The sequence below is a fragment of the Channa argus genome, chromosome 9, assembly GCF_033026475.1.
Source record: "Channa argus isolate prfri chromosome 9, Channa argus male v1.0, whole genome shotgun sequence".
Taxonomy (NCBI): Eukaryota; Metazoa; Chordata; class Actinopteri; order Anabantiformes; family Channidae; genus Channa; species Channa argus.
This window is the reverse complement of record NC_090205.1, coordinates 20607802-20622166: the sequence shown is the minus strand read 5'-3', so window position 1 is coordinate 20622166 and position 14365 is coordinate 20607802. Positions and strand designations below refer to the sequence as shown.

General features: G+C 38.4%; 1 protein-coding gene across 10 annotated transcripts in view; it reads left to right on the top strand.

Annotated features, from left to right (window-relative positions):
• lrp1bb (low density lipoprotein receptor-related protein 1Bb) overlaps nt 1-13851 on the top strand; it is a 241578-nt gene extending 227727 nt beyond the window's left edge. For 6 of the 10 annotated variants that reach the window (XM_067516507.1, XM_067516512.1, XM_067516508.1 and 3 more), the window contains 9 exons: nt 1942-2103; nt 2722-2896; nt 3247-3351; nt 6358-6471; nt 8573-8649; nt 9160-9250; nt 9558-9708; nt 10498-10572; nt 12658-13851. In XM_067516507.1, coding sequence (XP_067372608.1) covers nt 1942-2103; nt 2722-2896; nt 3247-3351; nt 6358-6471; nt 8573-8649; nt 9160-9250; nt 9558-9708; nt 10498-10572; nt 12658-12798 — 1091 coding nt within the window. In that variant the 3' untranslated portion in view covers nt 12799-13851. The remainder of the gene's footprint in view (nt 1-1941; nt 2104-2721; nt 2897-3246; nt 3352-6357; nt 6472-8572; nt 8650-9159; nt 9251-9557; nt 9709-10497; nt 10573-12657) is intronic. The other 4 variants (XM_067516516.1, XM_067516510.1, XM_067516509.1 and 1 more) reach the window with 3 other exon arrangements.
• Nucleotides 13852-14365: the final 514 nt, after the last annotated feature.

Below are 14365 nucleotides of genomic sequence, written 5' to 3'. Positions count from 1 at the left end.
CTTCCCAAAGTGAGAAACAGCTGAAAGGCAAGGTGCAATGGATAATAGGGCAGCTGTTTGAGATGTTACTAAATGCCACACTGCGATGAGCTGACATGTGCCACGATGCATCAACAAGTAACATTAGCTTGTAAAAAGTAATATCTACATTAAAAGGTTTCTTTCAATTAAGTCCACATAGGTATTGATCTTTTTCCTAAACTGACACTCACTCCAACCATTAAATGATGTATCTGGTCAGTGGAGTTCTATTGAAATAAAAACAAGAACCGCACATAATGCCCCTGAGCTTCCTGTTTAGAAAAAGTCTAAAACCATAGCAGACATTGACATATTGTATTGCTAAGTGAATATATGGATAATGATTTTCTCTTGGACAATTCAATCCAGGTTATCCCAGCCACAGAGTTGTGGTGTGAAGTGCCTGTATCCATGGCAACTTGGTTATCTACTATACAAGCAGTCGTGCCTGGGCAACAACAATTGTTACAATCTCTCAACACCCTTTAAATCAATCTTGATGGTCCTACCTGCCTGTTAAAAAACAGTTGGGATGTTATAATGCAGAGTGTATTTTTTTGTGAAATCAGAAGAGCTCATTGGATTGAAACATGTCAACCTGCTGATAATATGTTTCTACTACTAACAAAAACCACACTCAGTGACTCAAACAGTACAGTGGGGTACAGCATAAACCTTAATGTGTCCCTGTGAAATAAAGATTTTGGCTTCTATTAAAGTTTGTATCTGATCTTTGTGCTGAATATGGACCCTTTGTTTACACAGTGATTCACCTATTGGCACAAACACTATGAAACATTAAAGGTGTAACATTAAATATTTTACATTACCAGGGGACCCCAACCAAGGAAAACTGCTTGTGGGATTCCAGGGCAAGATTGCTGTGCAAAATGTCAAAGTTACTAAAACCCTGATTAGATAAAAACAGTTTTGCCTAATGGCATCATCAGGATCATCAAACATTTGCAAAGTACACATATATCATACACGGCCATTAATATGTTTATTAGAATGGTTGTGTGGTTTTAGACAACTGCATTGCAGAACTTGCAGCCAGGTCTGTGTATTTGCTTGTGTGTGTAATTGATTCTCAGTCAGGAGATTATTTATAGGGAGGTTGCCCAGCTAATAAAGGGGCTTCTTTTCTTCAAGTATGGACCACATAAAGTAGAGACGAAATAAAGCAGGTGAAACCACTTCACATGTAGAAGCAAGTTGAGGTCATTGGGACATTTTGGATTAGGATGCTTTCTGAACATTTCCCTGTTAGAGATGTTCCAGACGTGTCTGATTTAGAAACTGTGGGCAGCCACCGAACACACTCGAGAAAATAAATACATTTTGTGTCTGCTTGAGAATAATCTAGGGTCCCCTAGGTGAACTTGCAGGACTGAGAAAAAGGACATCATAGGTACTTTCCACAGGTGCCAATCTGCAGTTGGCTTTTCTCTCACCGAATGACTGTGGGAGTATAATTTCCATAGTATGATTGACAGATGATGGCCCTTTTAAAAAAGGGTTACCAAGAGTGTAATTTGATTCCTAAGAAAGGGTTAGTACTTCCACAAAACAGATGGGCCGCGTAGCTTTTAGCAAATATTACTTGACTCAGAATTTGTTGGAAGCTATTTTCGGCCATGAGCACTAGAGAGTACTTTCAGCATCAAGACAGTTTAAAAGAAATAGACTGAAAATAAACTAAAGAGCTCATGTTCACTTTAATGAACTCAACATGTCACCAAAGGGCAACAGTGATGTGGTTTTGTACAAAAACCCGTAATCTGTGGCTCAGAGGAGTCAGGTGTAAATCAAGGTTTGGCTACAAAGACAACACATGAAAGATGTACAGTATTTTAAGGTAAATTCTTGTTTTTTGTCTTTTCATCCTCTCCTAATCTGTCTTGTTCTTTTTGGATCCAGGTAAGCCTACATGCCGCTGTCCTGTTGGCTTCTCAGGGCCTTTCTGTGAGAGGAGGATTTGCGACAACTACTGTCTAAATGGAGGAACATGTGACATCACTCAGGGGAACCAGCCGGTGTGTCGCTGTATAGCAGAATATACTGGAGACCGCTGTCTTTACCGTGAGTCCCACACCCATTATTAGTGGCGGCAAACACAGCGAGTGATTATTATCCTGAATTTGGCCTTTATTTGATTGACATTATCTTTTTAAGCTTTTTACCGCAAAAGCAATCACAAGAGGGATGGCAAAAGAAGAAGAATTGATTTGAATTTAGTTATGCTGCAGGAAATCTATAGAGCCAAGCATTTAAAATGTGTCACACACACACACACAAGCACACACACACACACACAGCATGGAACAAAAACAATAGTTTCTTGTTTCCACAAACACAAAATTTACCTCTATTTGCAGATAAACTGAATAATAATAGTACCATCAAGCATCAAACAACCTTTGGGTAGCTCTGTGCTGAAGTGATAATGTATTTCCTTTTGTATTGCTTTGACATAATGGGTTGTGAGGAAACTATTTCAACTGCACATCATTAGTATTTTCCTACTGTTGCTTGCCTAAGGGGTGATATGTTTTCATCTGTGGCTAAGATGTCATTTGATGTGGATAATTAAGTCTCATTAAAGCCATGTACAGTTCCAATCAAACCAGCTTAAACTATGTCCCTGCTTCCTCATTACACATTACCCCCTCTCTCTTTATCTCTCTGACTATGGAACAGACATTTGTCATCACTACTGTGTGAACTCCAAGGCCTGCACGTTATCCAGTAGTGGCTATGTGGAGTGTGTGTGTCCTGCCAGGTTTGAGGGAAACAAGTGCGAGGTGGACAAGTGTCTTCGATGCCATGGAGCTCCCTGCCTCATTAACGAGGAGACCGGAGATGTGGTTTGCAAGTGAGTGTGTGGTATCTCCTTGCTATTCTTGTCCCTCATCCCTTTGCCATAGTGCTAAGGCCTTTAAGTCGTCTTCATTGATGGAGGAGCATCGGCTGTATATTCTTAGGTCTCAGGTGCTGTATCTGCTGGCTGCATGAATTGATTTGATTAAAGCTGTAAAGCATATTGGGCCACACGTCCCTCCAGCAATTTAATTCTTGGTAATGTCGGTGAATTAGAAGACAAGCGAACGCTCCTTCCTGAATTATCCGTATGTTTGACAAAACCACCACTAAGTCATTTTTGCTTCATGTAAAAGTGTAGCTTTTCGCTTGTCACCAGCATCCATTATTTCTTCTTTCCTCCAGTTGCACAAATGGCAGAATAGCACCAAGCTGTCAACTGTGTGACGGATATTGCTACAATGGAGGCACCTGTCACCTGGACCCCGACACCAGCCTGCCTTTCTGTCAGTAAGTCACTGCTTAATGGGTAAAGGAAAATGGGGGGGGGGAACAATGTTCTCCGCTATTATTTACACTCTTACTGTTACCATTCAAAATGCTGGCTCCGTGCCCCAGAATGCCTGGCCTTAGAAGCAGAACCAAAAACCATCACGGGATACCACTTCCCTGCATCGAGAACAGTACAAGATAGATGTCCCCTGGAAAGAAATTGCTAAGTTGAGGAAAGGTTTGATGTCACTATGTGGAGTCTACAGCAGGGGGCTGAGTGCCAGCACACTATCTGATGCTGCATGACACCTCACTGTGGCTCAAGGTTTTTAGGCAGATAAAAAATGTTTTAGAACCCCTTCAAAGCTTGCCGTTCCTAACTGTTCCTCCTTGCAGTTAAGAGCTGATGTCAGAACTCTCTGACTCTCTTCAGTAAAAGGTTTTAGAAGTTTGGTCCCTAAAATAGAAGCTGAGCTGTATGTATGTATGCCAGTTGGTTGAACATGCCATGAACGCAATGGCGAAAACTTGTAGCAGATAAAAGCTTGACCGGTTAGACATAAGAAAATCATTGTGAAAGACTAGTCAAAGGGCTGCTCATAGATTAATACCACCTCAGTTATAATTACATGCATTGCTATGTTAAAACCTCTCCAAAGAGGAAATTGGAAATTCATTTCAAAAGCCAACTCTGTATTTTTTAACTGCCCATTGTCCACTCTAGTTAAATGGAAATTGGCGGTCCTCACTCACAAATTCCAGGGGATGGAATCAATTTCTATGCAAATGATCTCATCTTATGAGGATGGGTTAACAGATCCTGATAATGTGGTTTATTATTTTCAGCAAAGAGGCGAGATGATGTGAGATGATGGATATGTCTGTGTCAAGAAAGCCTAATGTTTGACCTTAATACTCTGAGTAAATGTATATTTCATCAAGACTTCCCAAAGTGAAAGCCTCACGGGGCAGAGCAGTTCCAATTGTGATGATAATATTCACATTCAACACCTGAAAAAAGGTTGAAGAGGTTTTCAAAATATTGCAGCAATGCTGTAAAAAAACACCTATGGTAAACATCCAAGCCCATCCCTGTCATTCACTGAGAATTATTAAAATATTCTTCCTGTAAAGCATTTCAAATATTGAATAACTTGATTTTCTCTACAGCGGAGAAACTCTGTGACTTCACAGTTGCAGTGCAACTTGTGTAATTGCCGTTTAGATCAATAAACTTAACATCAGTTTGTGGTAAACCACAACTGCATTTTATGTGAAGTATTACTCACCTGTGATGCTGTAGCTGAGAAGCTGTATTTTTACTTTGTGTGCACAAAAAAGAGAAAAGGCAAAAAGAAACATTCTTTTTTATTCTGATGAAACCATGGTCTTGATGTGGCACAATGTTTATATCACTTTGACTTTTTATGTCATTGAATTCCTGAATAACTTTCCAGACTAAAAAAAGGGCGTAGAGGATGCATTTGAATAACTAGCCAACAGTATCAAGTACAACTCTGTTATAGCAAGTTTTAAACTTACTTGAAATGAACTGATATATATGTTTTGAACTTTACACCTAATGTCTTAGTAATAACAATGTAATACAGGATAACAATAAACTTACAAGAAGGTTATCTGGTAAAATATCATGTTAATAGAAGATCAAAAACACATTAATAATAATGTGGAAACCAAACACCAGGACTTACAGTACGTTAGTTACCTGGAAACACACAGTTTATGTCTTCGACGCATGAAACTGATTACAGAACTCCCCGTTCCTACTTTATGTCATGGTAATATCTGTAATAAGAAAGGTGAATGACATGGCAAGTCCTCAGACATATAAATCTTGAATGTGTGTACGTGTGCGTGTGTGGATTTTGCTCACTCTTACTCACACTGTTTGGGTTACTTTGCTGCACAGCCAATAACCAATAATTCGTCTCCCACATGTTTTTATAATGCTCAAATTTGAATTTGACACTGATGTAGTTTTACTGGGTGGGTCCCTTGTCAAACTGCAAAAAACAATTATAAAGTCCACATTCAGATTATCTACTGCTGTACTAGCTTCTGCAAAGCATTAGAGCATTTTTTTAAAAAACTCCACTCTGACGGTCCAGCAAGTACTTCCCTCCTCACCAGCGGAATTTGCATCTCAACTTATCCAATGACGGACCAATTGTGCATATAAGTTTAAGAACAGTACTTTCACACGATACAGTACATAAACAAAAAACTGAGGAAACCCTGGTTGGCTCATACATAGAGTATTAAAGTATGACCGCAGAGTAAAACTTCTACCATGAAAATGTACGTTAATATTAATCAATATTCTTTTATACAGTAATTTGGTGCTGCAATCCTCAACCCACAACTTGCTCACTGACTCCACTTTTTTCAAGCTGTGTCATTTAGCCCAGAAAAAGTTAGTCCTTAAGGTTAAAGGATGCTAACCCATGAGGAATATTAAAAAAACAATACCAACCTTGTCTAAATATAGGATTATTTCACTTCAGCTCTTTATTTAAAAATTTATTTTGTTTTTACTTGTGTGTTTATGGATTATACATGTACATATTGTTAACTGACTCACTTGGTTGTATTATGTAAAGCTTTTTAACATTTTTGTATTTGGGAGAATTTTGCCATCCCCAGGTATTTAGAATTGTGAAGTGAACATAATGTTTTGTTACTGTTTTGCTTATTTGTTTGGTTCTTAGTAATGAATAGAATCTTGATTATTAGTCCTCTGATTCCAAACCTTATTTTCAAAAAAGCGCATCTACTTTAACAGAGTTTTCTTTTGCAGACGTCCCCTTCTCTCGGTGAGCAGTAAAGTTGATTTGTCTTCATATTAATGTGCTAATTTGCCTGATGCAGACACAGCGCTGACGTCTTCCATCTTATAAGTGAAGCTGCTGAAAGGGTTTAGTTTGAGTCTCCATTCATCAGCAAACAGATCAACAGTATACATTCTCTGGGCCCTTTTATCACTCCCAACACAATGTTTTGCAGCTGCACGTCAGGGTTCAAGAACCAACGTTGTGATGAGCTGGCCAACCCCTGCGATTACTTCTGTCAGAATGAGGGGATGTGCACATTAACAGCTCTTAACAAACCACGCTGCAAGTAGGTCCCTCTCCACCTCTCCAGCTGTGTTCAGAGCCCACTCACCCCCGTTGTTCACACACCCACTCCGACTTCATCCGGCTTCATTTCAGCCTCAGTCCAATATACGGGCTCTCTGTCCCAGTGCAGCCTTGGAGCAACTTATCATGCAATAAGTGATGATTGATCAAAAAGGTAATTCAAATGTTGAAAATAGTGAACTGAGAGATAATGTGGTGACAGTGCATTGCTCGGGGAAAAATATTTCACTCGATTGTGATTGCTGGGAGGTCCGTTTCTCTATTAGCGGTTTGTTTCCCATAAAGGTTGAAATAAAGGTTCTTACACTACCCAAGCTCTGAGAAAGACAGTAGAGCTAACTGCTAACTAACTCTAATTAGTAAGTTGTCAAACACTGTGTTGCCCCGCAGCGTCTTCTCACTCTGACACAAACATAGCTAACAGCTGCACGTTGCAGAGAAAAAAAGTCTCTCATTTTCTAAATTGAACTCATCTAATAAAGTTTACTTCAAATAAAATCATTGCCTAAGACTTGATTAACTGTTAAGAAATTGGATTTCTAGTAGTAGTAGTAATGTTGTTATTCTATTTGAGCCAAGTAGTAGATATATTGTATGTTTTACCAGCCTTAATTATTATTTTAATAAAAAAACAAACAAACATAGTTTTGCTCTTTTTTTTTTTCCATTTCCAAAATAGGGGATGCAAATTTTTGCCCCTCACGGTAAATATGAAACCAGTTCAAAGCCAGTTAGCTAAGCATAAAGCCTGGAAACAGACAGCCTTGTTATTGGAATTTCATGTGTGGGTAGAATGATTTGCTTACTCTTGGACAGAACCAGGCTGTTTCCAAACTTCGCCCTAATATAAGCTAACCTTTTGTTTTGATAGTCTAGTTTTTATTATAAAGGCATGAGTGGTATCAATTATCTCATCTAACTACAAACCGCAAATAAGCCTAAAGCAATGATATCAGATGTTTTAGAGCAGTTAAAGAGAGTAGATTAAAATAACTCTAATTTTTGTTCTTGGTAATAATATTTTATTGATCATTGATATTGTGTTATAAATTCCATATTAGTTAGAGCTCAATTTTTCCATTTATTTTAGGTTGACGCGACACTTATTACATTATGAGTTGCTACATGACTCAGGATCTTTGCTGCCCCTCACTGCCACCTATCCACCCATCTCATGCAGTCCTCACCCAGTACACAGTAACCTGGGGGAAACTAAGCGTGCCACTGTCTTCGTAATGTGGACATCAATCTGCATTTGCAACATGTGCATGATGGCAAGTTGAATATGTTCGTTATTGACCAATCACCATGTATGTGTACAGTAAACCCTATTAGGCTGAACAGCTCATCAGTAATTGGTGTTCATTTTTAATGGCTTCGACACAGGTTAAGAGAATTTCTTCATTTCACAGAGAATTAGTTTTTTCATGGTCTACGTGTCCCAACGCAGATCAAACTCCTCGTTGCCCCCAATTTCCCATTAAAATTCATGTCGCTGTGACATTTCGTTCTACAAAGTCGTGATTCATTCCCCCTCTGTATGGGGCTGCATTCTTATTTTTGATAGTCTGATGTACTGATTCTTAGTGTGCATGTAATTTAGAGTAATTTCATTCTGTCATCATCCAGTCACACAAACCAGATCACTCATGCTTTACAGAGCCATCTGCGTCAGTCGTGTGAAATTAGATATCACCTCCTTTAACAAGGGTCATACATCATGCCCATCGGGTCCCATTGGAACACAAGTGAGATGACAACTCGTCCTATTGCCATCTTTTGATTCTTTATTTTTCTTTCTTTCTTTTTTTCTACACTATATATTAAACATGTAAGTGTGTTAAAACTGCCTATGAACACAATGTGTATATACATATAGTGCTCTCTCTCCAGGTGGTGTTTTGTTTGTCTCGGATCAAAGCGCCTCATAGCAACACTGATTCATAATGTTTTTTTATATGTAAGCCACAGTCACATCATACTGTACTTCATTTTGCAAAAGGTGTTTTTCTCAGCAGCAAACCTGCAATGAAAAATATGTTAATGATGGTTTATTTATGCTCTCTGTTGACCTCCTTCAGATGTTCAGCCAATTGGGCAGGAACACAGTGTGAGCGACCCGCCCCTAAAAGCAGCAGATCAGACAATACCAGCGGAGGTAAGAACTGAGAATATTTCTGTAAGTCCTGTAATTTCCTATGTGAAAACAGAATATAGGCATTATATACTATTTATACAAGGTCTCTATTAAATTTGACGGAAATGGTTACTTGCCCATTTGAAATGATTACACTCATACTCGTACATAATCATACGCTTTTTAAAGGCAACTTAAAAATTATTCCAACCCATGCACCGCGGCTGGACATGGTCCTAATTTGCAGCCTGACTCAAGAATTACTGAACTCCATCCAACCTGGTCAGTTTGTATTATCTGAGCAGAAAAGCTTTCACGCAGATGGTTTATCTTGTTTGAATGAGAGGAGCCGCTGTTTCCCTCCCATCCGAGTTTATTTAAATGATGATTCTATCTTCAGTAAAAAAGAATTTGGGGAAAAAGGAAGCACACTAAAACAGCCATGATTACAATGTATCATTATCTGAATGCATCTCAGTTCCTTACAATCATTCACCACACATCACGATCTCTCCTCCCTCTGTCCTGTAGGAAGCATAGCTATCATTGTGCCTCTGGTCCTGCTGGTAATCTTGATTGTGATGGTGGTAGCGGGTGTTTATATCTGCAGACGGAGGCAAAGGTAAGTACATGTAATTTTATATTTATTTAATATTTATTTTCCTGTTATTTTGCTGGAGCAGCAACAAATGTCGAGGACTCCAACTCAACACAGCTTTGACAGCTTTGCTTTATAAATGAAAAGTTTGCATGTTTCAACATGATCTGTATATTTTGCGACTGTGTCTGATTGCAACTCATATTTTCAGTCTGCCTATCTGAAGCATGCCAAGCAGTGTAATGCAACATGTGGAACAGTGAGGCACAGACAGTGTGTTGACTTGTACGTTGTGTGTCATGTTAATTATGGCTGGCTCCACATACCTCAGGGGAAAACGTGTCCAGAGGCAGCCCATGACAAACGGGGGGCTAAATGTGGAGATTGGCAACCCGTCATACAACATGTATGAAGTGGACCACGACAACCATGCTGATGCAGGCAGCCTGCTGCGACCCAACTTCACACTGGACCCTCACAAGGTTGGCTTTTTGAGCTAGATATTAAACGAACCACTGCATCAAAAGCAAAGGAAGGCTTTATATCTGTCCAAAAATAAATCTCTTTTAAGACAAAGTATTGCCATGGCCGTTTCCCTTTACAGTGTTTAAAACAAAGCATGTACAAATAGCTCATCAAAATGTTGCCAAACGTGTTTAAACCATGAAAGAGCACCAACCATTTTTACCAGCCAATTTTTCAGCTTTCTAAAAGTCTATGTTGAGTTCTTTGTTTCCATTCCAGTAACTTTTATAAAGTGATAACTAGCATCTGGGTATGTCAAGTGGAATTATATTAGGCTTTGTAGAGATTTTGCTCTACAAAGCAGTCTGTGCATCAGTTTACACGTGTCATGAACCGAGAGGACTTTTCATCTTGCTGTCGATTTATTCTGCACATGGCCCTCAAACCCAACACTAACCCCCAGCCTATCAAATGAATAACTCCCTCATTGATGTTGTTATCTAGCTCACCTGCTAGAGCTTCAAGCATGTTTCTATTGCTTCTTGCACTGCCAAATTTGACATCTGTTGTTGTCAGTCAAATCTGGCTGTACTTTCTACAGAGATGTGCTTGCTTTAATCTAAACTTGTTTCTGTATCGCAAACACTCACTTGGGCTGCTATAATTGTGCGTTTGTTGAACTTAGTATAGTTTTATTTTTGTAAAACTATTGTTATCCAAAACTGGACCTAGATAGGGAATTTGTACTGTACATGTAATTAACCAGTAGTGATAGCTGTGTGAATGTGGTGCTTGCTGTGTTACAGGGCTGGTGTGTAAAATCCAGTGACCCTCGCACCTTGGGCATCAATTCTGTGCCCAAGGAGGTCATTCCTGGACAGGTGACTTTTATAAACTTTATTTCATGTCTGAGCAAAAATGCAGCATGAGAAGAAAATATCTTTCTTACATTCAAAGTAAAGTGAAGTTTTTGTTGAAATAGAAAACCAAAATGAGTTAACAGTGACCTTTCCCAGTTTCCTGCATCATTTTGTAAAATCAGTAGTTATATCCACATATTTGTCAAATGGCTTCTTGAGCAATCCTGATACAAAACTGTGCTTGCATGGCTTTGAGTTGAACCTGGCCAATTCCTGCATGTTGCCATCTGTTACTGTACAAAATTGCTGCGTAACAATCTACTGATATGCATGAGTCATGTGCACAGTTTTTGTTTTGTCAGTTTGCTCAAAACTTTATAATTGCAGTGGACTTTACTTAAAGCTGCACTAACATTACACTTTTTCATCAGCAATGTATCAAATGAAATATGTATGATATATATGAAAAAGAATTGCCTTAAGTTACAATCTCATGAAAATTCTGACTTGATATGGATAATTAGCTCTTATCAACTTCATTTCTAGACAAAGCAGGCAACTGCTCATTCAAACACGCTTAAATACACCAACTATACTTTATACCACCTTCCCAAGTGAATAGAGGACTGAGATCAATGAAGTGTAAACAATATGACTCCATCTGAAAAATATAGATATTCCATGTCTGCTGCATATGATTAACATACACAATTGTTTCCTTCTATAATGATGTAAGGTAATAGTGTCATATTACAGTTGTGGTCAGACATTTACATACAGAGCGGTTTTCATGGACATAAATTTCCATGGCAATATTAGGGTTATTTGTTCATGGCTGAGGCTGAATGATTATAACTCTTAAATAAAAGAAAGCCCCAAGAATTTGGACCTATTCAGCAGTGCTGAAAGTTCCAGAATATCTTTTAATTTGCCAAGCCCAAGGCCTTAACATCCTGTTAGTGATCATGATTAATTAGAGCTGGTGGTTTCTCTGTGCCAACATAAAACTGGTTTGTTTGACAGCACTCAGTGGATTGACCATGGCACAGTACAATGCTGAGCTGATAGATCGATTGATTTACAGAATTCACAATTAGTTAGTTATAGCCACAACTACAGAATCCACATGTACAAACAAGTGTATGTAAATAATGTAGGAGGTTGAAAGAACCAAAAGAAGACCCAAACAGTCACCCTCAGTTGAGTTTTAATAAAGTGTCACTGTTGCCTGTCAAGTGAATTTTACATTAACTGAAAGGCTGTAGTCCAAAAAAAGCCACTGTTTCTAAACTCGAGAACCTCAAGCTTAAAGTGACTAAAGCCATTAAACATCCCATTGACTTCCCTACATCAAAATATCTCGTTTAGCTGAAAAAGGCCTGATGGCCATGATGATCTGAACAGGTGATGTCATCTGGACAGATTTTACAGATAGGAGTTTCGAAATTTTAAATTGAAATTTGGTAAAGTCACCCTTTTAGAACAGTGATGGTAGCATCATGCTCTGAGGCTATTTTGTCGCCAGTGGAGCTGGTGCATTTTACTGTACAGTGAAGGAGGACTCAAACAGGACAATGACTCCCAACAGACTTTAAAGTGATTGTAAAATGTATAAAGCAGGTTTTTAGGAATAGCCTCAAGCCTAACAAAAATATATTAATAATGCTTAAAAGTCATGTTTGTGCCAGAAAATCCATAAATCTTAACAAGCTTCACCAATTTAGCCAAGAAGACTGGTCAAAAACTGGTCAGAGTTCTGCAGAGTTCTGGTCAGAGTTGATTACATAAAACCCAAAATGAATTTAAACATGCACACCAAATCTTTATTTGATTAAAGATGTAAGCTGTACAATGATTCTGCCTCAGCAAAACAAAAAATAAAATTGTTGAAAGAAATCATTTAATACCCCAATTTCGCTATGACAGTTGTGTCCATGAAGAGTGAATGTAAACTCCCGCAACTGTTTATTCTTAGCTTGTTCCATTAACCCCAGATGGGGGAAAAACCAGCTAATGCAGCTTTAAGGCTTCCACTGTTCCAAAGTAATTTGTACTAATAATTACTATTGACATTTTTTACTTTCATCTTCTTCTGTGCCTATACAGCCCATGAACTACTCCAACCCTGTGTATGCAAAGATCTATATTGACGGTCAAAACTGCCGGAAGCCAGTCATCAGCATTGACGAGAGGAGAGAGCTACTCCCAAAGAAACTAGAGGGGACAATTCATGAAACCGCCGCATAGCCTAACTTTACACTTTGTACTTCTTTTATACCACAGTGTACAATGTATAATAAGGAGGAGGAAACATGATTTTTCTATTTCCTATGAGGCTCTTTAGGTTTTACTGGTTTAACATCAGCATAATGTCCTTGTTAGTGTGCTGAAGAGTTTTATTTTCCATTTACTGTTTGCTTTCTAATGTTTGTCAAACATAAGATATACAGCGCTATACTGTATATTGTATGACACCGAAGTGAAGCTGCTGATTTGCAAAAACTTTATTAACACCATAAGCCACTCTTGTGCACAGTTTAAATGCAGTGTTAAAATTTGTACCCATACCTGTTTCTAGATTAAGTGCAATATGAACACATGTTGTTTTGTGGAGGTAATGAAGGCAGTTTTTCCTGAACACATCATCTTAGGAAAGTTAAGATGGGTTGTTTAAAGCCTTTTTATGTTTTTTTTTTTTTTTTTTTTTTTAAAGTCATGTGATTTACAGGCCATAGAGCTTCACAACTGAGCAGTGAAGCTTGATATCTTTGAAGTTTCATCTTGTTTCTTGACAGATCTACCGACTGAATTTCCAGTGAAGGCCATAGGATCATAATTTTTTCCTCACCATAATGTATGTAATTCCACAGATTTCTGTCTTTTCTGTTTCCACAGACTGCAGTGTCCATTCGCCCTGTTTCTACAGTAATATACCATATCTTATCTTTTTTTGAAAGAGATTGAAGCCCACCTTGAATGTTCTCTGATCAGATTCCTAGATCCTGTACTGTACACTAAAAAGACAGATACTGAATACCATATTTTTCTAGGTCATATGTCAACAGATGGATTAAAGATGTAGACATGGAAGAGATCTACCACAGCTACAAAAAGGGTTATTAAGAGTTATTATAAAACACATCTGTTATTTCAGAAAAGGAAGATAAATATAAGAAATTTTATAATTTTGTATTTGATTTGTATGTTGTTTGGCTGCTTGTATTTTGAAGAAATGTATTAAATGTAAGTAATTTTTATATAAAATGTAAATCGATATTGAATAAAGGGGGCTTATTTCCACTTGGTGTCCCTTTGGTTACAGCCGATCACAACACATCTTATCCTTCACCAAACGTCATATAACACCTTTCAGTGTAGTTCACATCCCTGTAGCTCAGTATAGTAGAAAATATAAAAGTAATAGTATGTTCGCAGGCCTATTCATCAGACATCATATTGGCAGAGTTGTTACACATTGACCTGACAAGTCAATCAGCAGTGTGAGGTCGTTTACCTGGTGAGCCAATGAAGGTGGCTGATGGGGGATTATTGCCCTCCCTGTGTGTGCAAGAAGGCCAACACATTCATTACTTAGTGGTGGGGACACAGCATCAGTGCCACCTGCTGAATGATAATTCAGTCTCCTTTTACTTTACTTACAATGTCTGTCTCTCCATGCACTTCACCTCCTCCCCTCACCATGGCAACCAAATGAGGTAGTGGCACTCCTGCCCTTCCTCCATCTGTTTGTACAATGGCTGGATATGCCAGAACACCCAGCCCACCACATTTTGATGACGGTACAAACAGATGC